The sequence below is a fragment of the Cetorhinus maximus genome, chromosome 28 (assembly GCF_964194155.1).
Source record: "Cetorhinus maximus chromosome 28, sCetMax3.hap1.1, whole genome shotgun sequence".
NCBI classification, from domain to species: Eukaryota; Metazoa; Chordata; class Chondrichthyes; order Lamniformes; family Cetorhinidae; genus Cetorhinus; species Cetorhinus maximus.
Window position 1 is genome coordinate 15,650,347 of NC_135906.1, and position 26,216 is coordinate 15,676,562.

Below are 26,216 nucleotides of genomic sequence, written 5' to 3' on the forward strand. Positions count from 1 at the left end.
AGAAATGGTCATTTTTGCTGCAATGCAAACTTACTCGCATATAAACCAGTGGTTTTGAACAACTTGAACACATGCACGGTCAAGGACAATTTTCATCTTAGCTTTTAAGTCTTCAAGGGTATTTCTTCAGAGGCCTGAAGTCATTTTATTACTGATAGATTTAAAGTAGTAAGAACATTTACTGTGTATTGGACCACCAAAAGGCTACAATTGCAAAGATAACATGTCAAGCAGTTCCAGGATGTAAAGCTGCAGTATACTACAGACCATGGCTGCCTCAGCTGCCATATGGAGGTACACAGTAAGACAATAAAATTTTAAAGGGATAGATACAAAGATGATCTCTAATGACAACAATCTCAATGTCTATGGATCTTAATAGGAGATGGGACTTTTTCAGGCCATAACACAGAATGATTGGTACATACTCCAATATGGCAGGATTAGGCCAGTCACTCTTGGAAGATTTAACATTCAAAAGTGAGGCACTGCTATTCATCCAAGACTATGCTACTGTAAATGTTGTTCCTATACAATTTTAAGGAGCTTAAAAACAATTGACCAGCACAGTAATCCCTCATTTAGCACGTTTAATATGTTCTTGGTAAATGGCGTGCTAAATGAAAATGCACTAACTGAAAAAAAGACTCCCATATGTAATAAGGGTGGGTTAGGTTCCTGATCTTGCTGCTTCTCCCGCTGACACAAGGATCATGCCATGGTGGAGAGCAGGAAATTGCTGGGTAGTCTCAGCCCAGCAACGGCTGGCTGCAACACAGATGCAGAGGTGGTGAGGAGTGAGCTCCAAGCCCAGAGTCCAGGATCGCTACTGGGCCTGGAATTCTGGCACCTACTGACTGTTCGCAGATGGGGCCCCAGGAGGCTGCAAGCCCAGCCCCGCAAACAGCTCGAGGAGGAGGATATGAGCAGAAAGATCCATCTCACTGGGAGAGGCAGGGACTGAGTCCAGCAATCATTCAACGGTAATAACAGGAGGAATCCCTTGAGGCTCATCAATTGCACTAAACTGAGTTCTGATGCTGTGGCTGGCAGTGCTTTTAGAAAACGTTCCCCAACATGAAACTGGCTCTAAAATGAAAATGAGTTATTGGAAAGCTCTCTAAATGGAGGATTACTGTATAACTCAGCTCCATATTTGGGTCTGCACCAACAGATGTAAAATTCCACCACCACCCCTGCTCAAGCCCCAAATGTCTACTTGAATAATAAGTCCAATTAATCAAATGTTAACCAGCTGCACACAACTTTATACACTAGGACAAATATACATTGGTTTAGGTCCCACCTCCTTGAATCACAAACCATGTCCCAAATTTCTTCTAACAAGACTTTATCTTATAGATAACTTCTATCTGCAGACCCAATGGAGGAATGAAGTCGTGAGGAAGTGAATTTTCAAAGCCCATAGCGAAATATATAAATCAATAACTGCAACTAGGTAGTGAATTTTACATACCAAAGGAGCCAAGTTTTTGAAGAGGGTGGTCAGAAGAAACATAGTAAAAGAGCACAGGAGAAATGCACATACCCTTCATGCAATTCTACTGACTGATAACAGCATAAGAGCATGGAAAATGTATCTCACTGCAGGCAGAATGATTCATATGCTCACTAGCATACCCTTGACTCCAGTTGGCTAAGATAGGGCCTCTTGCCACCAATAAATGTGAAGATATATTAAAAATGCCACCTGAGACCTTGGATTGATTATGGCACCTTCAGGGCTAATGTTCCAGTTTCAGCCCCCCAGTATATCAATCTATGATCTTATTACAATCTGAGTCTACTTGACAATTCAACACAAAAGAGAAGCTTAAAAAGGTCAAATTTACTCAGTCTGGCTCTCTTATTTTGGAGAAAAACTATTCCAGACAAGAACAAATTTGACAGCACTAGTACTGTCAATTCATTCTTGGGCGGAAGGTAGTTGTATACTTGTATTCATGCATTAATGAACTGTGGACAATCAGACCTCAGAGAAAAGAGACCTTCATCCCCTCTGTCTAAGCTAGATTTGAAACCAGGTTTTGTTCAAACAATTCTCCACTAAAAAAACGTGCTGTCTACATTGCACTCAGCACGAGGCCCCAGAGAAGGATACTGCAATGAATAGGATCATAGAATCACTCGTATCTTACTATAATATATTGCAGCTTTAACCTCAAAGACATGACCCAAGAACAAGCTATATTGACGGCCCAATAAACACTGCAAGCTGCAGGTTGGAGTTTGCCACCTACAACCCATCCTACCTCCAGCAGCCTGCTTCTCAAGCTCTTCTCGGACCAGAGGCGAGGTCAACTTGATCTTCAAGGTTAGTGGCTCCTCTTTGTCATTCTTTATAATAATGGCTGCATCTTTAATTGAAGGATTGATTTCATACTTTTCCTCAGTAATGGTCTAGGTAAATAAAAAAAGAAAATTAGGTGCACCAACTCTCGCTCCTTATTTCTTCTCTTCACAATCTTAAACTAGTAAAGGTTGCAGACGAGTCTGATGTTCCATTTCTTAAATTTAGATAATTGGTCAATTGGTCACACAACCAAGGTGAATGGATTGGTTTAGGAGCCGCCCGCTAGAACCATTCCTAATTTTCTTTTACACTTCAGAATACGTGGTCAAGTTTACTTTGTCCAGTACTTTTAAGATGGACTCCTAAAATTAAAAATTCGACCTGGAAGAAAGTATTTCTTACCGCAAATTGTACAGCCAGATTATCTTTGACCTTTGTCAACAGCGACCTGGTAGGCTTGTCCCGGCACAGCAGTACAAGTTCAAGGTCAAGATCTCCCTTCAGAAGGAGGCCCTTGGCCACCAACCCAACTCGCATCACTCCACGTAGGGTCCGGCTGGCATTCTGTTCTGTAGACTTCTGTTCCCTATCAGGGGTAGGGAATAAATATTTCACCTCTAGACCATTACTTAAACACATGGCATACTCTCACCCAAAGGTTTTCCAACAAAAACAGGAAATGCTGGAAAAACTCAGCAGGTCTAAAAGCATCTGCGGAGATTTTCCAACATGGTTTTCTTGCATCCAAAATTATGTAACATGTTCAGCAGCCAACATCAAGAGAAAGAAATAAATGGGAGACCAGTATCTAACTTGGTAGTATTGTCTTCACCCAAGAACACCCAATGCGGTTCTGATATTCACGCTCAAGTCCCTTTAATAGGGACCTTGCCATTTTGGCAAGCTGGTACCAGCAAGTGACAGATTCAATTGTTTTGACAGATGCTCAAAGGCTGGACCATCCAACTTCCTAATAAAAAATAGACTCCCAATGAGACAGGAGAAAATGTCTTTAAAATAATATCTAGAGCATTGTAAAACCATCTAAAATAGAATCCAATCTAATAGCTTAAATCAAGTAGTGTACAAGTACTCAAATAGTCACAAGCTTCAAATTCAAGAAATTTGTGCATTTACAATAGTGATGCTGGTTGAGATATAAATATTGGACAGGACAACAGGGATAACCCCCCAGCTCTTCTTCAAAACAGTGCCATAGGATATTTTATGTCCACCTGAGGGGGCAGATAGGACTTGTTTAATGTCTCAACTGAAAGACAAATCTACATCAAGTTGCTCAGGGATAGGCACAGGCCACTTGAAGTGAAACAAGGCTTTTAAAAAGTTTCAACATTGTGAGGTACTGTATAAATGCAAGTTGTTTAAAATTGGGCTATAGAATACACTGATTACTTTTTTAAAAAGAAAAATTGTAGTCTCTACAGAAAATAATTGCCCACCCTTTACTTTTTCTTTAAAGACAATGTTTAAGCATGCAAGCAATATGGAGACGCCAGGTTAGAAAACAGTGAATCAAATTGTAGTGCATATAATTTCAAAGTCTACATTTGTGATAGCAGCTGCATCACAATTACAAATTAATATCAAGTTAACAGAGAGCTAATGTTTGTCATAAAAGAGCTTTTGCTTCTGTACGTAATCTACCAGTTCAATGATAAAAATGGCATACATGGTAAAGTTGTCATGGTCTTCCGTTCTGTGAAAAGAAAAAGAAAAACAACACGTCACCATAGAAATGTACGCAACTGGTGGTGCCAACCATGCTTGAGCTAATAGTCTCAACCATCCCACCAAGCTCTAGGTAAGTATACTATTTTGGAGCAATTTTAATTTATTCATAGCTGTGTACCTAAAGATATCTTTTCAACAGTTTTAACACAGCATGGAGCCCAGAATAAAAAGGATAAACCACAATCAACCCCTCAAGGCAAATACACGTTTGAGGCATTGCCTCAAATAACCTAAACTTCTCTTTTCTCTCCAAATAAAATTCAACAATGATTACATGCAGCATATATATGCAGCAAGCTGCAGGTATTGTAATGTTTGCTCAGAACAGAAATATTTCCAATAGGGCAGCACAGTGTTATCAATACATTGGGGTTTATTCAAAGTCATCACTTTAAAAGCCTTAAGTTTTCATGTGACCAACTTAAATCCCCTATCTTTATTGATCTAAATGCCATGCACTTAAGAAAAAGTAACAAGTTTAAAAAGGACAGTTTGAGTGAAATGTTTAGCCCATACTTGACGGAATTGCAGCTTACCATTCAAGTTAATCATACTCTGGGTACCAGTTTCCTGTTCCAGAGTCTTGATAGTATACTTGCAGTGAAATTCGTTTTTGGGAGTGGGCAACAACAGGAGGTGGTCTGATAGATGGTCAACATTTCATTAAACAGCAAAAGGGTAATCAAAGGAAAGGTGATGCCAATTAGGGATCAAAATCAAGAGCATCTTCTGGAGGCAATCAGTGGGCATGACTGTGGTACTAAATAAGTACTTTACACATTTGCCTTCAAAAGAATGCTTACAATGCTGCAGTAAAAAAAAAGTAGCGATATTGGATAGGAACAAGAATGGATAGAGGTACTTAAGAAGGCTGGCAGTACTCAGCCGAGAAGTCACCAAGTACTGATGGGATGCTTTACTATGAGAAGCAAGACTGGTGACTGCAAAGGCTCTGGCCACAATATTCCAAACCTTGAGTATGGGGGCTGGGGGGTGCCAGGAGGGCTGAAAGATTGCAAATATTACATTCAACACAGAAGAGAGAGAAAGTAATTACAAGCCAGGACAATTCCACCAGACAACCGACAAGGCATGATGGATCAAATGGCTTCTTTCTACATTGTATCATTCTATAATTTGAACACACTGTATACAGGTAAAGTATCACCACCCACAGCTGAATGAGATAGTAGCCCCCTGATGCACAGCAAATACAATTGAGAACCAAGCTGAATGCAGAAGGTTCAGAAGGGATGTGAAAAAGCAAATACGGGAAGCAAGGAGGAATTATGAAAAAGACTGGCAGCTAACATAAAAGTAAATCCCAAAGTATTCTATAAGCACATCAATGGTAAAAGGGTGGTAAAAGGAGGAGTAGGGCCAATTAGGGATTAAAAAGGGGATTTACATAGAGGCAAAAGGCATGGCGGAAGTGTTAAACGAATACTTTGAATGTGTCTTTACCTATGAGGCAGATGCTGCCCAGGCCATGGTGACAGAGGAGGAAACTCAGTCACTAAAAGGGTTTAAAATTGATAAGGAGGGGATATTGGATAAACTGTCAGTACTTCAAGTTGATAAGACACCAGGGCTGAATGAGATACATCCAAGAATATTGAAGGAAATGAATGGAAATTGCAGAGGCACTGGCAATAATCTTTCAATGTTCCCTGAATTTGGGGGAGATGCCGGAGGACTGGAGAATTGCAAACATCACACCCTTGTTCAAAAAAGGTTGTAAAGATCTGCCCTGCAATTACAGACCAGCCAGTTTAACTTTGGTGGTGGGGAAACTTCTAGAAACAATTATTTGGGATAGAATTAATAGTCACATGGAAAAATGTGGATTGATTTGGGAGAGTCAGCATGGATTTGTTAAAAGAAAATCATGTCTAATGGGACTAAAAGCTGACAAGTCCCCTGGACCTAATGGCCTGCATCCTAGAGTGTTAAAGGAAATGGCTGCAGAGATAGCGGGTGCATTGGTTGAAATCTTCCAAAATTGCCTATATTCTGGAAAGGTCTCAGTGATTAGAAAGCTACAAGTAGAACACCTCTATTCAAGAAAGGAGGGAGACAGAAAGCATGAAACTTTAGGCCAGTTAGCCTAACATCTGTCATTGGGAAAATGCTAGAATCGATTATTAAGGAGGTAGCAGAACATTTAGAAAATCATAATACCATCAAGTAGAGTTAAATGCTTTTGTGGAAGGGAAATCACGTTTGACACATTTATTAAGAGTTCTGTGAGGATCTAACAAGCAAGGTGGGTAAAGGGGAACAAGTAGATGTAGTGTATTTGGATTTCTAAAAGGCGTTCGATAAGGTGCCACATAAAAGCTTACTGCAAAAGATGAGTTCAAACTGTTGGTGGAAATGTATTAGCATGGATCGAGGATTGGCTAACTAACAGGAAACAGGGTCGGGATAAGTGGGTCATTTTCAGGTTGGCAAAAGTGGAGTACAAGAGTGCTGGAGCCTCAACTATTTATGACCTATATTAATAACTTGTATGAAGAAACCAATTGTATTATAGCCAAATCTGAATACAAAAATGGGCATGAAAGCAAGTTGTGAGGATGGAAAGAGTCTGCAAAGGGTTAAAGATAGGTTAAGTGAGTGGGCAAAAAATTGATAGATAGAATATAATATATGGGAAAACGTGAGGTTGCCCACTTTGGCAGGAAGGATAGAAATGCAGATTATTCAAAGAGACAGAGAGGGACTGCAGAATGCTGTGGTACAGAGGGATCTGGGTGCACATGTACATGAACCACAGAAATTAGCATGCAGGTACAGAAAGTGATTAGGAAGGCAAATGGAATGTTGGCCTTTATTGCAAGGAGGATGGAGAATAAAAGTAGAGAAGTCTTGCTACAACTGTACAGGGCATTTGCGAGACCTCATCCAGAGTACTGTGTACAGTTTTGGTCTCCTTACTTAAGGAAGGACATACTTGCATTGGGAGCAGTTAAGAGGTTCACTAGGTTGATTCCTGGGATGACGGGGTTACTTTATGAAAAAAGGTTGAGCTTATACTCATTGGATTTTAGAAGAATGAGAGGTGATCTTATTGATTCCGAGGGAGCTTTACAGGGTGGATGATGAGAGGGTGTTTCCCTTGTGGGGAATCTAAGACTAGGGGGTGCAGTTTAAAAATAAGGGGCCTTCTATTTAAGATGGAGATGAAGAAAAAATTCTTGATGCTTGTTTGTCTTTGGAATTCTACTCCAGAGAGAGCAATGGAGGGTTAGGGAGTCAAGGGTTATGGGGGGCAGGCAAGAAAGTGGAGTTAAGGCCACAATCAGGTCAGCCATGATCTTACTGAATGGCAGAGTAGGCTCAATGGGCTAGATAGCCTACTCCTGCTCCTATTTCTTATGGATCTGATAGTAGACGCTATTCATCCTCCAACTTACAAATCTATTTAATACAGTTCCCAAAGATTTCCACAATATATGTTATTGATTTCCCTCCATTTTACTGGAATATTAATTCTACATACCCCTCCTTATTCTCTCCTTCTGTTGTTGGTGCCTCAGTCACTTCAGTAACTTCTGTTTTAATACTGGCCTTCTCCTGCTCATCCAACCAGTCAGAAACTGCTTTCAGTGCCCTCTCTGTGTGTGACACCATATTCTGAACTGCTTCCAGTTCTTCTTGAGTTGGGTAGATGGCAGCATGTTTTGCCATCACATGCCGGTCATCATTCACAAATATACGCATGGGACGCTGGAAGGAATACAACAGTGAATGGCTACAAAGCATCTTAATTTATGCCAGACAAACAAGTTACGATAAAATGTCAATTCAAGTTTCTCCTTTCCAACTTAGTTATTAAGAAGAAAATGCAGTAATTTCAAAGCAAGCCAAATGGATACATCACATTTTATGCCAGAATACAAACCCTTGCATGATGGCGCAACTATCAGCAATGTTTCTAAGCATCTTGTTCTAAGGAATATAAATCCTGCTGGGTATGACTCCATGTTCACCAGTCACATCCAACAGGGGATACAGCTTTTATGATTCTAGACAGACGCCACCAACAAATTATTTGACCATAGATCACTGCTAACCCAGATCCCATCCTCAATCATACACAAATCAATTCTGACAGGTAATGCTATACAGTATTTCAATGGAGAACTTCAGCTGTTCTATTCTCTCCCTAGCCCTAGAGTATTAAAGCATTGCAAGCTAAACTGAAGCTATCTCAGCATCATAACGATCATTCAAGAGGTTCTCCTTAATAAATTAAGCATTAGGGAAGGCTAGTTACTCAGTAAAGTATAATCTGAAAACGTGCAGATTCCAAAATCTTGGTGTCCAATATGCTAACACTCCCTCCGAAATTACTAGCTGCATTGTGGCTAAAAACAGCAATTTCCCTTGCACTACCTCCCATCTGCCCACTCTGCCATAGCATCCTTCACTTCTGCTCCCTTTATTTTTCTAACTTCAAGTTTGATTATAGCCATTTTTCCTATATGTTCCACTGTAACATGCTACATGAACAATGCTGTTAAGTGGCTATTCATATTGTTTTGAAACATGAAAGTAGATTTTTTATTCCTTCAGAAATCGTTCTAGTGTTTGGAAAGCTCACCCAGTGCAGTAAATGAAGGATGGATGTCTCAAACTCTCAGGATCTACTGCAGAGGACAAGAGCTGGAAACCAGATGGGCATCAAACAGGCTGAACAGAATAGCCAGTAAGGTTCAAGACATTTTCTTCATTCTTGCCTTGTAAATTCAGTCAAAGGGCCAAAATGGGATAAAGGTGCACATTCTATACAATCCATCAGATGTATTTCTGTATCACATTAATCCAGTCATTTTGCTAACTGAAATGTGAATTAACCAGTTTTTCCCAAACGAAGTAGATTTGAATTTTAAATGATTGTAGCACCCTCAAGACAACCACAAATTACTCCTTTAATCAGAAAAACCACATTTAAGAAAGCCATAGGCCAACAAGGATAAAGAATTCCCTTTCCTATGCTGATACACTTACCATTGTGGTTTCAGCCTCCACCCGCTCTACCTTGGAGGGTTTCTTTGGCTTCTTATGTGATTTCTTTGGTGCTTTGGGTAGTTTTTCCAATATCCTTGGACGATAAGATTTCAGCCCCTCCTCAAAGCACAGGCAGTCGTACCACAGGCGCAGCTCCTCGTATCTATAATTGAACATATTGATAAGAACCCGCATCTCTCCTCAATCAGCACCTTATAAAAGGGCTTAATATTCAGTTAGTATCTACATTCAAACTGTAGTGGCTCAAGGCAGCTCACCACCACCTTCTCAAGGGCAACTAGGGATGTGCAATAAATGCTGGCCTAGCCAGCGAAGACCACATCCCCTGAATGAATTTTAAAAACTGCAGCTTCAGTGTAAACCTTACGATACACCTCACTGTAAAGCAGACAAGGTTAAATTTATACTGGAAACTTAATGCAAACTATCCAGACTTGTCTCTAGTTTGGATGAATTGAGCCAACACCTATTTAGAGCTGACTTGCTCGATCAGTCCAATCGTCAAGGTGGTTGAGGAAAATGTCACCAGAAAGTAAAAAAAAAGGGTCCAATCTGAAGCTCATTCTCAACTCAAACATACTCCCTGGTTCTGCTGTTACAGCAATTTCCAGGACTCTGCAGTTATGGTTTTTTTGCTGTAATGTTTTGTTATAGCTCTGGCGTTACACTTCAAACATTGTTAAACCACAATCCACCTATGTTTCTGGCTATTATCACATTTAGATACAATTTTTTGCTCTTACCAGCCTCATTACACAAAACCACATCTACATGGTTCCTGGGCACAGATGCATTACGTGCGCCAGCTACTCAAAGAAAATACATCAGTAATTACAAATCACAATACTTCCAAGTTTAGGAATTTTGCAAATGGGAAACAAAGCACATGCAAGACCCGCTTCAACTATGGAAATCCTAGGATCACTTTATGCAGCCAAAATCAAGTTGCTCAAAAACTTATCCACCTATCCCACCAAAATACATTTATTCAATTTCAAAAGCTTCAGCTGCAGCCTAGCCAAATAAATATGCCAGTATCTTCTATGTACATCACTGGCATTTCCTCTGATTTGGAACAACTCAACAATATGTTCTAGGAAATCTCAGTATAACAGACTAACAGCAAAAACGGTCACAAACTTTAGTTCACTAACTCGTCACTGCAAATTCCATCTCATCCCCCTTATTCAGCTATGATTACTATGACGCATATAGCAGTTCCACCAAATAAGGGGGAGCCCATAAGGACATGTGGACAACCCAGATAAAACTAGAATCTAGTTTCAGTGATACCATTTCAGTTCTAGCAACAATTAGTTACACCCACAATAAACAGCAGGAGCTATGATGGTCCTCCACTTAAAACATGCTTCAATTTTGATCCAATGTGTTTTATATATCATGTCAAAGTCCATACCATATACTTTTAATAGTAACACTGGCAAAGCCCAATATTAACAGTTTGCCCATTGCCTGCGCAGCCTTGTGGGAAACTGGAAGTATTTCACTGGGCGTGCTACCATGCAGCTTTTAAGAAAATATTTGGTCAAGTTTACATCAAGTTTTGTGATGATCATATTAAAACAAATGCTTGCAACGTTGAGCTAACTTATGAATTCAGAATATAAACTTGGAGTCGCAAAAAAGTTCTGCAAAATTAAGAATTTAAAGGAAACCAACACACAATACAATAAATCAGAGCTGGATAACTACTGAAAACAATAAATAGTGAGCTTGATATGAAACAGTGTATTTTACCACCAAGGAAAGTGAAGTGAACTTTTGATTTGGGCATGGGACCTTTCAGAGAGCTAAGTGCCTCAAGGACAAGAGGCCAGAGTAGTTCCTGTCAGGTCCTAAAAGGAACTTCATGACTAGTCATGATCTCAGTTAACAGATTTGGGATTAGACAGCTGATGGAAGTGGACTGCAATAGCCATGTTGTACACTGCACACACAGACTCTTCAGCCCTTAGCGCAAGGTGCTGTAAGTATCAATGTAATTATCTTATCTCCTGCAACATGCAGACAATTTCCCAAGGGTGCAATTTAAGTTGCAATGATTCCTTAAAGGCCACACTTCAATTAAGACTCATCTTGGGGGCAGTGGACTGAGAGCACTAGACACCCATGAATCCTCCCTCCAAGTTTCAATATGCTTTAAACAGCTAGTCATGAAACTCTGAATTGGCAACCTGTGAAGCCTAACATTTACCTATCGTAGTCCTGAGGGTACAGGCGCCTGCCACTGCGAATGAGTTCGTCCCAGTACAGGAGCTCCATGTAAGCCTGCCTCTTGTCCCACATTGGCAGTGGTGGTGGCATCAACTTTAGTTTTCTCTTACCACCTTGAGATTTCTTTGAGCCACCACGAACCATAGCCTGCAAGTAAATGTTTATCCTTTCAAACAAGGAAAGCATTCCACCAACTGTAGAATTATTACTGCACTGCAATGTAGGTTCATTTTAATACCTACAGCCACCCGGCACCAGGAAGCAATAGATAAGCAGGATTTAGGATAAACATGGGCAACACTAATACTCTTTCATCAAAAAAGGACAACAAAACTACCTTAACTTCTAACCAGCTAAACAATCTAAAACAAAAAAAAATGTATACTTTATACTTCATTAGTGAAACAGTCCACATGTAATCTTCAAGACCAAAGGATGGCTATTGGGTAGAAAAGGAGAAGAAAAGCCCGATCAATCCAGACCACTATGTGCGGCCAGCTGGGAAAGTGCACAGGGGCTAGGTTAGGCTGTGGTTCCCCACTGCATCTTCTCACAGGTTAGTGATTGATGTAGAGACTGTTAACATTTAAGAATAGGTTATGTGATCAAAGGAGAATAAAGGCAAATTGGATCCGAGTGAGCACATGGAGTTAGGGGTACTGCTCATTGGGAGAGTAAACAGGGTCAAGTTGGGCCAAAGATCTGCGTCGCTGCTATAATTTGTGTGCAATTTTAAAAGCAGTCATTTGGTAACTGGTGGGTACAAATGTATGATGCATCATTAAAAGAACAAAGTTTAGAGAACACTTTTCTTATAAAGTGCAAAAATGTTAGAACATAGAATGCTCTATACAAAACAGTATTGGAAGCAAAATCAATAGGTTTTTTAGAGGGAAAGCTGATAAACATTGGCAAAGACAAGGGAAAGGGACTAAGTAGATAATTCAGAGCTGATGCAGTTACAATGGCTAAATATTCTCGCTGTGGTGTAAAATTCTATATTTAGAAATATCCTTCAAGATGCTTGGAATGGTACGCAACACAAGGGACCAAAGAAAGGTAGTGCAGGAATTTTCTCCTCTAAACCAATCCCTCCCATCCAAAAAGATGGAGACTCATGCACATAACTAAATATGATCCACACAGATGTACTTCCACTTCTAGCAGACAGCCCTGAATTGCTATCAGTACCAAAAAGCCAAGACCAGTTGAGCAGCCCAGCACTGTCACTCTTCTAATATTTTCCAACTCCGCACAAACAGAAAACAGCTTCTTGGTCTACATCACATCTTAGGAATTCTAACACACACTTCAAGTATCAACCTTTCCATCTACATATGCCAACCCGTATGTCCAGTGCCCAATAAAGTAGAAACTAGAATGAAGTTGAGTACTTATTTGTTGCAATGTTGCTAACAGTTACCTCTGCATGTAAAGTACTCACGTAACCAGTTAAAACAGACTGATTCTGAGCATTATCTGGCATTCTGATGAAGACTCTCAACTGAAGTGTCACTCCATTTTATCTTCCAGACTTATTGACTAACAGCTTTTATGTTAAATTAAAAATGCTCAGCACACAAGTGAGCTTTTCCTTACCAGTGTTTAGTCACCTGGCTCCTGTATCATTACTCTACAATCCCTGTCATAGCATTTAAACAGCCTTAAACAAAGCCACAAATGATATCCAATGTGACTGTGACATGGTGGGCTATTCCCTCACCATTCAACTTGTCTGCAGCCTTTGATACAGTTGAGCACACCATCTTCCACACTCACTGGGTGAATGGAACTTGCCTCACCTGATTCCACTCTTTCCTATCCAATCTTATTCCAGTGGTGGCTTCGCTTCCCACTTCCACAATTACTTCAAGTCTCCCTGCTGCCACCCCCACTCTGCTTCTTTCATTCAATCCTGCTTATTTATTACTAAAAATTAAGTAACTTAGTCCATTAATTGTCATTACTGCATTGCACACAGTACCAGGACATTATGCAGCAGATCAGTGGGACACAAAATTGGTAATCAGAGAATCACAGCAGGCCTTAATCAGCACTGACTCCACCTTGCTCTTCCACAAATCCCAATGTTTTCCCCCCAATTCCCTTTTGAAGGCTGCTATTGAATCTGTTTGCATCACCCTTTGGATGTACATTCCAAATCCTAACCATGTCTTGCATTAAAATGTTTTTTTGCTCGTATAAGCCTTTGGGTTTTTTTTGCCAATCATCTTAAATCTGATTCCTCTGATGATCAACCCTTCAGGCACTGAAACAGTTTCTCTTTAAACTTCAAAACTCTGAGTTTGACCGCCCCCCCTAACAACACCCCCCCTCAATTATATTTCCTTTTAGACCTCTCTGATCCAAGGAGAACAGCCCTAGCTTCTCCTGACTATCCATGTAACTGTATGCCTCATTTTTGTAAATCTCTTCTGCACCCTCACCAATGTCCTTCATAAAAAGAGTCATGCTCAGAATCAGACGCAATACAGCAGCCAGGCCCAGGCTAGGATATTATTTAAATTCAGCAGAACTTCCTGTTTTTTGTACTTTATGCCTCTAATTATAAAGCCCAGGATCAATAGTCAATTGAAAAATAAAACCAAACAAACCCCGGCATCAACCTAGGCACTGGAAACAAAGTCACACCACCCAGTTTACCCCATAAACTCCTCATTAACATCTGGGGACTTGTGCAAAAATTAGGAGAGTGGCCCTCAGACTAGTCAATCAACAGTCTGACAGTCATACTCACCGAATCATACCATACAGTCAATGTTCCAGACTCCTCCATCGCCATCCCTGGATATGTCCTGTCTAACCAGAGGTGGCAGCACAATGGTGTATAGTCAGCAGCAAGTGGCCTGGGTGTCCTCAACATCCAGGCCCCATGAGGTCTCGTGGCATCAGATCAAACATAGGCAAGGGTTCTTCTGCTGATTTCACATATTACCCTCCCTCAGTACTTCTCCATGTTGACCACCACTTGGAAGAAGCATTGAGGGTAGCAAGGGTATGGCTGTACTCTGGGTGGGAGACTTCAATCTTTATCACCAAGAGCGGTTCAGTAGCACCACTGCTGACCAAGCTGGCCCAGTCCTGAAGGACATATCTGCCAAACTGGGACTGTGGGAGGTGGCGAGAGAACCAACAAGAGGAAAAAACCTACCTGACTTCTCCCTGACCAATCCATCTGTGACAGATGTCCAAAACAGTATTGGTAGGAATGCTCCCCCCCACTGCCATCACCCCAACAGTGTCATTTAGTATCCACAGGGACCATAAGTTCTGTCTTCATACTAAGGGCGCTTTCCATCATGATGCATGCAACTACCACCATGCTAAATGGGATAAAGTCAGAACAGATCTGTAAGCTCAAAACTTAGCATCCATGGGACACTCATGCCACGAACAAATAAAAAGGATTTTATATGTGTTACTAACTGCTTTGTTGCCACCTTCAAAGATTTATGCACAAACATCCCTAGATCTCTCTTCACTCCTTAAAATTGCACCATTTATCTTGTATTGTCTGTGTTTCTGTTACGGTTACAGGGATGTTATTTACCAACATTCACCTGCTCAAAATGCAGCTGGTAGACAATTAGGAAGCCGGCAGAACAAAGCAGGCTGTGGTTGTTTGTACTCTAGAACAACAGCAGCAGCAAGATGATTCTCTACACAGTGGGGTGCCAGTTCCAGTGTATAAATGATGTTAATGGCAGTGTATACTCAATATTCTGAGTCTACATTGCCATTAACACCACTTGTGATCAATCTAAAATGCATTTCAATTGAAAAGGGATACACAAGATGTTGGGCTTTCACTTTCAGAGCAAATAACTGCATGGGGATTAGGCAACCACAACACTTGCTGTGTAGTCTTGCACATAAAGAATATAATACTTCGACAAGTTCAGACTTTAAGATGATTTTAAACAGGTAGAAGCTAAATGCAGCACACAAATGTAACTGGTTACCAGTTTTAAATAATTTAATTTTCTATAGATTAGCTCATTAAAAAATACTGATAAGTTATTGAGTGGTTCAGTTCCTAACGCAGCAGACTAACAGGCTCTGGTGATATTGGGTTCATTCTTGTGCAGTTCCCAAGGGATGGGGGCCATAAATATAAATTAATCTGCTAGTTCCCTTATTCTGCTTTCCAGCTATCCCTAGGAGTGACAGGATGTATGGGGAGGAAAGCTAATCTGTGATTCTCCGATGTCAAATGGCTAGCCGATACTCTCTTGTCTCAGCTTAAACATAAATTGCCAACTGGGAGAGACATCAGAAGGTAAATGTACCCGCAAAAGTTATTATGGAACAAGCCTAAATCTTAAACTGAACATTAGTATGTATATACCAATCTCAGTTATCTCCCTCAATTCATGAAGTGATCTGAAATAGGTTCAGTTAATCCAAGTTTCTAGTTAAGTCTGCATGCAGATATCTTACAGCAAGGGGAAGAGCTCTTAGAGCACATTACAACTGCAGTTACTCATGCCAATAAGTTTCACCCAAAGTAAGGCTTATGATTAAAAAAAAACAAACTGTATTTAATATTTAAGTGTGCACTAGGTAATTTTAGGCGTGAATGCTATTAACTGCTACTCAATAAAGCATACTATCCCTAAACCCATTTAATATGCACATTTAATAGCTAAGTTATGCAGGCAAAGTGTAACATTTCACTGTCATGTATACAGTAAATCCCACTGGAGGATTCCACTTACCCAGAAATACCCACTAACTTCTCTTACTGAGATTCACAATCTTTAGAAAGAGACCCAGAAACCAAGAATAAAGCTACTTAGTAGTGCTTGACAGCCAGTGTTAACAGGTGATGACAAATAAACACACCCTCACCAACCAGTGTCCTTTGGCTGTATCTGATTGTTTATATGCTTCAATTATAATCAATACCCGCTGATAGAAAGTAGCAAACATCGCTTCCAGAGGTGTGATAATTTAAATGTTCCGTTCCTTATAGGGGAAGGCCCCAACAAGAACATAGTATAAACAAGAACCAATTCAATCAGCAGTACTTGCATTGGACCTGTTGTCTTGATTTAACTGCAATCATGACAACATTTAATGCATTTCGCCATTGGGGAGATCAGCCAGGAGAGTTCCAGTGGCATGGTAAACATCAAACATGAAAACTATATATGCACTTTAAAATTCAGCTTATAACTCAGCAAGTCCAAAGTGCAATTCTATTTCCAAATCAAACCCTATGGTTTTAAAGAAAAAGAGCTTTTAACAGGAGCCTGCACCACTACAGAACTGTTTTTGCAAGCAAGAGCAGAATCAGAAGCTGAGGTTTTTGAACCAATGCTGGAATTATCTTATAGTCAATTCAATTTCAACTTTACTACATAGCAATTACTTCTAGCATCTTCACTTACAGTATTTTACTGCATGCTTTAAGAGCAGACCTTTTACTCTCAAGTAATAGAGCAAACCATCTCCGTTCCCCATCAGTTAAAGCTATGTTTCCCCCACCGCCATTCCATGCAGGGACCACAGGCTAACTCAAGTGGTATGCCTGCTCAAACCTCGGGAAGGCTTTGAGATGAGACAAAAGCTGAAGAATAAGCAACACTAGAAGTCAAGAAATGTAATATATTTCAACAGTTTGGATGTAAAAAGGTTTGAGACCAGGTTAAACAGAAGGCACGCTAATCATCCATTGCTACAACATTCCAGCCCTCCAGTACTATTATGGGTTTATTTGTCATATATCTCAAAACAAGGAATAATGAGTCCCTCTGAACATTTGGAGATGTAGATCTCAGCTGTGCACTGCACCATCACCCATAAAGGTGATACTCCCTCACAAATGTCAAGATTAGGCTCAGACCTGTGAGAATTATCAGGATGAACAATTCAGAGATTAATGAAGTTTGTAACAAAAACAAAATTCTTTTAATTGGAAACTTCTGAAATAAAAATCTCTCAATTACGGAACTGTTCCTTTGAATTAAAAAAATTACACGTCACTCCATAATTTATGGAATTATAGGCCAGTTAGCCTAACATCTGTTGTCAGGAAATTACTAGATCCTATAATTAAGAATAGGATGCCTAAACACCTTGAAAATTTTCAGATGATCAGAGTGCAACATGGATTTGTAAACAATAGATGTCTGAGAAAGCTGAATGAATTTTTTGATTAAAACAATAGAGAGGAGAATGTCTATGACGTTATTTATGAACTTTCAGAAGGCATTTATAGATTGTTGGGTAAAGTTGAAGCTCATGAAATTGAAGACAAAGCACTGAGCAGGTCATCCACTTTGGACTGAAAGAGAATAGAACAGGGTACTTCCTAACTGGTAGAATGCTAGAAGAGCTTCCTTTAAAACTCCAGAATGGAAACCACCTGGTCCTGGAAATTTGTTTCTCTTTCGTGCCATTATTCTCTTCATGACAATTATTTTGGTTATGTTAATTTGAGAGAGTCCTTGGTTCAATATTAGCTTCCTTGGGGTTTCCAGCATGCTGACCTCTTCCTCTACTGTAAATGCTCATCTAGTATTCAACACCTGCCATTTTATTTTCACTGATAATGTCATTATCAGTTTTCAGGGTACACATTGCTCCTGATCACCCTCTTTTTCTAATATATTTTTAAAATCAGTGTTAATTTTGACATCACTTGCAAGCTTCCTTCCATACATCCTTCCTTTTACAGTGGTTTTCTGATCCTTTGCTGTTCTTTGTACTGTTCCCATTTGTCAGAATCTATTTTTCCATGCCTTTTCTTTTAGTTTTGTGTTCTCTTACCTCTTTAGTAATCCATTTTCTTAATAATAAACCTTCTTGTGGCACTGTCAAATGCATTTCAAAGGTATGTACGCACAGAGCACTATTCTGATCAACCTTCTCAGTACCCACAAAGAATTTAATAAAGTTAATCAAATATAATTTACCTTAAATTCATGCTGGCTCTCCTTGACTCATCCATGTCTTTCTAAATGAATGTTTATTTACTTTGATAATGGTTTCCAATAACTTCGCCAACACCAGTGTTAGCCTGTAGTTTCCAGGATTATCCTGTTTCTCTTTCATGAGAAGTGGTAATGTAATACTAGCTACCCCCTTCCAGTACTATGCCTGTATCTAAGGGGTCCATTATACAAGTAATTAAAATGTAGCAGATCCAAAACTTACCCAAAGGCTAATGGAATAGGAACATAGGAAATACAAGGAGTAGTAGAACATTCAGCCCCTTGAGCTTGCTCTGCATTTCAACTAGATAATGGCTGATCGGCTAGCAACACCATTTTCCTGCATTATCCCGATCTCCCTTGATGTCTCTAATATCTAGAAATCAGTTGATCTCTCTTGAAAACCTCAATGACTGAGCCTCCACTGCTCTATGGGGAAGAGAATTCCAAAGACTTAACACCCTGAATGAAGAAATTCCTCATCTCAGTCTTAAATGGCCTACTCCTTTTTCTGAGGCTGTGTCCACTGACTTTAGACCTCCCCAGCCACAGGAAGCATTCTTCCTCCATCTACCCTGTCGAGCCCTGTAAGAATTGCATGTTTCAATGGGATTGCCTCTCATTCTTCAAAACTCGAGAGAATTGTTTTGACATATATATAGGCTGTCTCCTCAGAGGACAATCCTGCTACCCCAGGAATTGTCCTGAATTGATTGTTTCTTTATAGCTAGAGGGCTAGATTATGATAAGACATAATAGAAAGCCCTGCTTAGACCACATGTGAGTACTGTGTAGTTTTGGGCACTTCATCTACATTGAACTTGGAAGCATGCAGTGCAGATTCACCAGAAATCTGAGAACTTTAACTGTTACATCACAAGGAGGCATTGCATAAACTAAGTTTGTATTCCATGGAATATAAAAAGTATAAAGGTTTTGTAAATTAATTTACAGGATGTGAGCTTCAATGGCTGGGCCAGCATTTACTGCCCATCCCTAGTTGCCCTTGAGAAGGTGGTGGTGAGCGGCCTTCTTGCAGTCCATGTGGTTTAGGTGCACCCATAGTGCTGTTATGGAGGGAGTTCCAGGATTTTTGACCCAGCAACAGTGAAGGAACGGTGATATCAGGATGGTGAATGACATGGAGGGGAACTTCCAGGTGGTGGTGTTCCCATGTATACGCTGCCATTGTCCTTCTAGATGGTAGTGGGTTTGGAAGGTGCTGCCTAAGGAGCCTTGGTGAGTTCCTGCAGTGCATCTTGTAGATGGTACACACTGCTGCTACTGTGCGGCGGTGGTGGAGGGAGTACATGAGGAAGGGGTGCCAATCAAGCGGGCTGCTTTACTGTCCTGGACAGTGTCAAGCTTCTTGACTGTGTGGGAGCTGTACTCACCCAGGCAAGCAGAGAGCATTCCATCACACTTCTGACTTGTGCCTTGTAGATGGACAGGCTTTGGGGAGTCAGGTGGTGAGTTACTCATCGCAGGATTCCCAGCCTCTGACCTGCTCTTGTAGCCACAGTATTCATATGGCTAATCCAGCTCAGTTTCTGGTCAATGCTAACCCCCACAAGATGTTGATATGGGGGTTATGGGGCCACTTGGCTGAGGTTTATAGGATTCAAAAAAATCTGGTGGAGGAGCATAGGACAAGGAGACAGCCTTAAAATCAGAGCTAAGCCATTAAGGAGAAAGGGTGGTAGTAGTGTGTAAGTAACACTTCTACAAAAAAAACTCAACCAATTTTAAATCGGAGATCAATGGGTTTTTGCTAGTTAACACGCACACAAAAGGATAGAGCCATGTGAATTTAGTTAAGATACTTATCAGTCATGAAAGGCAAAAGGCTCAAGGAGTTGAATGGCCTACTCCTGTTCTTATGAACACCAAGATACATTGGTCACCTTGAGTTCTTTTCAATCAGATCAAGGCAAGACTAGTGTACAGCTTTCCCCGAAATAAACAAAGCATCTGCCATTTTTTTCACAGAAACGAAGCAGAGAAAAAACATGCAAACAACAAGAGTAGAAGCGAGGCTGGGGCACTGGGGTTGGAACTGGCGACAAAATAAATAAAACCGAATAACAGGACATTCAGCCTGGTCCACCAGTCAATTAGATCATGGTTTAGTTGTATATCTCAACTCCATCCTCGTGCTTTTACTCCATATCCCTTGACATCTTTAACCATTTCCAATAACTAGAAGCACAGACTTAATAGGAATCGACTGTATTAGATTATGTAAAAGAAAGTATTTTAAATTAGGTCCCAGAATAATGAAAACCACCTACAAGTGGCGGAGTTTGTGGTATTATGAGGCAACAGACACCATCTTTGAAGGCGGCAGGGAAAGTAAATAAGTCATTAAAAAAGCACATAGCACATAATGTGGAATAGAATACAAACCAAAGATGTTATCCTAAATATATACAAATCACTGGCTAGGCCTCAACTGGAATACTGTGTCCAATAAAGCACCATTTTTTTTCAATTATTCACAGGATATGGCCTTCACTGGCTGGGCCAGCACTTATTGCCCATCCCTGGTTGCCTTTGAGAAGGTAAGCTGAATTCTTGAATCGCTGCAGTCCCTGTGGTGTCAGTACACCCACGGTGCTGTTAGGGAGGGAGTTGCAGGATTTTGACACAGTGACAGTGAAGAAATGGGGATACATTTCCAAGTCAGGATGGTGAGTGGCTTGGAGGGGAACTTGTAGGTGGTGGTGTTCCCATCTACCTGCTGCCTTCGTCCTTCTAGATGGTGGTGGGTTTGGAAGGTGCTGTCTAAGGAGCCTCGGTGAATTCCTGCAGTGCATCTTGTAGACAGTACACATTGCTGCTACTGTGCGTCGGTGGTGGAGGGAGTGTATGTTTGTGGATCAAGCGGGCTGCTCTATCCTGGACAATGTCAAGCTTCTTGAGTGTTGTGGGAGCTGCACTCATCCATGCAAGTGTAGAGTGTTCCATCACACTCCTGACTTGTGCCTTGTAGTTGGTGGACAGGCTTTGGGGAACCAGGAGATGAGTTACTCGTTGTAGGATTCTTAGCCTCTGACCTGCTATTGTAGGCATAGTATTTATATGGCTAGTCCAGTTCAGTTTCTAGTCAATGGTAACCCCCAAGATGTCGATAGTGGGGGATTAAGTAATGGTAATGCTACTGAACATCAAGGGGCAATGGTTGGATTCTCTCTTGTTGGAGATGGTCATTGCCTGGTGCATGTTACTCATCAGCGAATGTCCCCACTTCTGACCTTATGATGGAAGGAAGGTCATTGATGAAACAGCTGAAGGTGGTTGGGCTGAGGACACTACCCTCAGGAACTCCTGCAGTGACGTCCTGGAGCTGAGATGACTTACCTCCAACAACCACCTTCCCTAGTGCTAGGTATGACTCCAACCAGCGGAGAGATCCCCCCCCACTGACTCCAGTTTTGCTAGGGTTCCCCATCTCAGGAGTTCAGCTCTTTTGTCCATGTTTGAACCCAAGGCTGTAATGAGGTCAGGAGCTGAGTGACCCCGGGGGAGCCCAAACTGGGCGTCAGTAAGCAGGTTATTGCTAAGTAAGTGCTGCTTAATAGCACTGTTGATGATCCCTTCAATTACTTTGAAGATCAAACGTAGACTGTTGGGGCGGTAATTGGTCGGTTTGGATTTGTTCTGCTTTTTGTGTACAGGACATACCTGGGCATTTTTCCACATAGCCGGGTCAATGCCAGTGTTGTAGCTGTACCGGAACAACTTGGCTAGGGGCGCGGCAAGTTCTAGTGACCCCCTAAAGGCAACTACAAGCTTATTTTATTATTGCCAGGACGTCAGGGTCTTCGCAGTATGCCGTTTCTTGATATCACGTGGAGGCTGAAGGCTGGCATCTGTTATGCTGGCGACCACAAGAGGAGGCCGAGATGGATCATCCACTCGGACATACTGGCTGAAGATTGCAGCATTAATGTGCTGGGCTCCTCCGTCATTGAGGATGGGAGTATTTGTGAAGCCTCCTCCTCTAGTGAGTTGTTTAATTATTCATCACCATTCAGGACTGGATGTGGCAGGTCTGCAGAGCTTAGATCTGATCTGCTAGTTGTGGGATCGCTTGCTGCTTATGCTGTTTGGCATGCAAGTAGTCCAGTGTTATAGCTTCACCAGGTTGACACCTCATTTTTTTTTGAAAGGTATGCCTGCTCCTGGACTACCTGGCCCTCCTGCACTCTTCATTGAACTAGGGTTGATGATAATGGTAGAGGGGGGGATATGCCAGGTTACAGATTGTGGTTGAGTACAATTCTGCTGCTGATGGCCCACAGTGCCTCATGGATGCCCAGTTCCATTTAGCACAATGGAGGGTATCCTCAATATGAAAGACTACCGATATGATAAGATTTCCTTCCCTAAAGGATATTAGTGAACCAGATTGGTTTTTAACAACAATCGACAATGGTCATCATTAGACTTTTATTGAATTCATCTGCCATGGCAGGATTCGAACCAAGGTCCCCAAAGCATCATCCTGGGTATCTGGATTACTATTCCAGTGACAATACCATTATGCCATCGGCTCCCCATGCTTTAGAAAAGGATGTTAAGGATGGAAATGAGATTTATTAGAATGTCAGAGATGCCAGACTTCTGTCATGCATAGAGACTGAAGAAGCTGGGATTTTCCTCCGAAGAACAGTAGATTTAGGCGCTCCGAATTACGAAGAGTTTTGAGTAGCTAGGGAGGAATAGCTTCCACTGACAAACCAGGGGATAGATATAAAATAATTAGCAAAAGGACCAGAAAGGAGACAAAAAGAATGTTTCTACACAGTGGGTTACGATGATCAGGAATGCACTGCCTAAAACAGTGGTCGAAGCTGATGCAATAGTAACTTTCAAAATAAACTTGGTTAAATACTTGAAAATGAAACACTTGCAGGGATATGGGGAAAGAACAGAATTAACTGAATAGCTCTTTCAAAGATCTGGCACCTGCACAAAGGACCAAATGGCCTCCATGCGGTGTTGTATGATTCTAAGCCGTAGGTGGGCACTCAGGCCCATTCTGTTGCCCTGTCAGTGCCAGATGTGAGTTGACCAGGCTCGGAGTGCAGAGCCCACAAAAATCAGCTGGTACTGACCAATGCAGAGGCTGGAAAGGGCAGGGCATGGTTGGACAGATGCAGAGTAGGCCATAGTAGCTCCACCAAACCCCCTTCCCAGGCTAGCCCCAGGCACCGACTTTTTTGTCCCAAAACGATTGCAACGGGACAATTGTTTTGCTGATCTGACAGTGCATTCTGACAGAATGGCCAAGAGCTTCCGTAGATATGCTCGCATGAAGACAGTGGGTGCGCGCTCGGAAATGGAGGCTATCGGGAGGAATTCCTGGCTGAAAAGACATCACCTTCATTCGAAGTGAAATTGCTCTGACAAAAACATTTGGTGGCTGATTTGAAAGCAGAATGTTTGTGAAATGATTTGGGGGGGGGCGGGCGCGGGATTGTGGTGCTGGTGGTAATTTTCGGAGGTCTTACGGGTTCATCTCTCCCTCATTCCCCCACACTCTCTCTCCCTCCCTCTCCCCCCTTCCCCCGCTCTCTCCCTCTCCCCTCTCCCCCCACCCTCCCCACTCTCTCTCCCCCCACCCACCTTCACCACACTCTTCCCCCCCCACCTTCCCCACACTCTCCCCCCACACCTTCTCCACACTCTCCCCCCACACCTTCCCCTCCCTCGTTCCTATGAATTAAACTAGCACGCGTCAAAAATTTAACCGGTGAACTCCAAGAAAATACTACCAATACCACAATCCCCGATCATTTTAGAAACATTTCACGTTCAAATCAAGCCGCCCACTTTTCTGTTAGGTACCCATAAAATCCGGATAAATGCGATTTCTTGTTAGTCATGAAAATCTTCCGAAACAGTGACCACCATGACACCGCGCGCATGCGCACTGCCTTCACACGAGCGCGTCGGTGATTAGCCAATCCGAACATTCTGTTGGAATGGCCAATCAGGGCACTGGAAGGAGAACCAATCGTGGCGGCGAAAACCTATCCCATTACAAACCATTTTGGGAAGAGATTCGCGCGCGGCTCCCCTCCCCCTCCCCCCGCCGCCATTTTGAGCTCTCTGCCTCATGGAGCGAGAGGGTTTGGTGGGGGGGTGAAGGGAAAACAGATCAGAATTTAAACCGGCACGTCAGCGCCGATTCGGTCATGGGGCAGTTTTCACTGCTTTTCCCCCACACTTGCCCCTCCGATCCTTCCTCTGCCCACATCGCCCAAACCCCGGCGCTTAGGCCGCGAGTGACGCACTTTAGGTTGTTGGTGCGGGGCTTGGGTCAGCGGCCAACGCGAGTTTCCCTGCCTGGCGGTTAAGGGAGCCTGGAGCGAAGCTCCGGGCCTAGCAACCCCCAGGCGTTCGCAACAGCCCAGCTCTCCCCCCCCCTCGGCCCGGCTTACTCGCTCACTCACTCACCCTCGCCCGCTCCCCGCCGCACACTCGAAGGGAAAAGGACAAAAAGGCTCACGTGACCCGCGTGCCGCTAACGGCTCCCTTTATGGAGTTCAGTGCGCATGCGCAACTGCAGCACGACCGCCCCATCCATCGTTCAAACTGACCAATGAGATGACAGCAAACTGTTGATGTGGTGCAGTTGACGTCACAGTTCCTGTGCATCGGACTTCATTTGCAGTTGCATTCTGGGTAATGGAGTTCGTTGACTGTAACAATTAAAACAATGAAGTAGCTGCAATCTACTGCCCTGTCAGCTGGCTGGACAATACTAGCTCCAAATAAATCACTCCAGGTTAAAGAGGAATCTAATAGGGTTTTTAAAATTAAAAGCGCCTTTGAGGGGGGTAAATACTTAAAGATTAATTAACGAATTGGTAACAATGGTACTGATTCAGAATTAAAAATTAAATTAAAAATGAAAAAGAGAAAGAGTTAACATTTCAAATCGATGAGAGTAATCAACCTGATAAGTTAACTCTTTTTCACAGATGGTGCCTGATCTAGTGAGTATTTCCAGCATCTGCAGTATTTTGCTTTTGTGATTATTGGGAAATATTGTAAATTATGATTTGGATTAGGCTTCATGGAGACATAGACAGGCTGCTAGAATGGACAGACAAGTGGCAGATAAAATTTAATGCAGAGAAGTTGAAGTAATACATTTTGGTAGGAAGAATGAGGAGAGGTAATATATTAAAAAAGTACAATTCTAAAAGGGGGGCAATGGCAGAGGGCCCTGGGGGTATAGGAGCACAAACAGTTGAAGGTGACAGGGCCAGTTTAGAGAGTAGTTAATAAGGAATATTGCATACTGGGCTTTATAAATAGAGTAATAGTGGACAAAAGCGAGCGTCCAACTTCCATCCATCTACAAACATGATGGACACAAGAAATAGGAACAGTCCATAGGGCTTGTCGAGCCTCCGCTGCCATTCAATATGATCATGGCTGATCTTGGGCTTCAACTCCATTCCCCCACCCACTCACATTTCCCTGAGACACCAAAAATCCTTCTACGTCAGCCTTAAATATTCAACGATGGAGCATCCACAGCTCTCTGGGTAGAGAATTCTAAAGATTCATAACCCTTTGAGTGAAGGAATTTCTCCTCTACTCATTTCCTAAATGATCGGCCCTTAATCCTGAGACTATGCGCCCATTTTTTTACTCCCTAACTGGCAGAAACAATCTCAGTGTGTACCCTATGAAGTCCCCTCAGAATTTTGCAGGTTTCAGTGAGATCACCTTTTATATTCTCTGGAGTTTAGAAGAATAAGCCTACTTTACTTAGCCTCTCATCATAGGATAATTCTCTCATTCCAGAGACCAATCTAGTGAGCCTTTACTGTACCTCCTCCAATGAAAATAAATCCTTTCTTAAATGTGGAGACCAAAACAGTATTCCAGATGCAGTC

General features: G+C 41.8%; 1 protein-coding gene across 6 annotated transcripts in view; it reads right to left on the minus strand.

Annotated features, from left to right (window-relative positions):
• ilf3b (interleukin enhancer binding factor 3b) overlaps window positions 1-24,883 on the minus strand; it is a 65,967-nt gene extending 41,084 nt beyond the window's left edge. For 4 of the 6 annotated variants that reach the window (XM_078531239.1, XM_078531238.1, XM_078531242.1 and 1 more), the window contains exons 1-7: window positions 24,763-24,811; window positions 11,319-11,485; window positions 9,083-9,245; window positions 7,572-7,798; window positions 4,005-4,031; window positions 2,717-2,900; window positions 2,274-2,421 (exon numbers count right to left, since the gene is read on the minus strand). In XM_078531239.1, coding sequence (XP_078387365.1) covers window positions 2,274-2,421; window positions 2,717-2,900; window positions 4,005-4,031; window positions 7,572-7,798; window positions 9,083-9,245; window positions 11,319-11,482 — 913 coding nt within the window. In that variant the 5' untranslated portion in view covers window positions 11,483-11,485; window positions 24,763-24,811. Of the gene's footprint in view, window positions 1-2,273; window positions 2,422-2,716; window positions 2,901-4,004; window positions 4,032-7,571; window positions 7,799-9,082; window positions 9,246-11,318; window positions 11,486-24,762 lie in introns of all 6 variants that reach the window. The other 2 variants (XM_078531243.1, XM_078531240.1) reach the window with 2 other exon arrangements.
• Window positions 24,884-26,216: the final 1,333 nt, after the last annotated feature.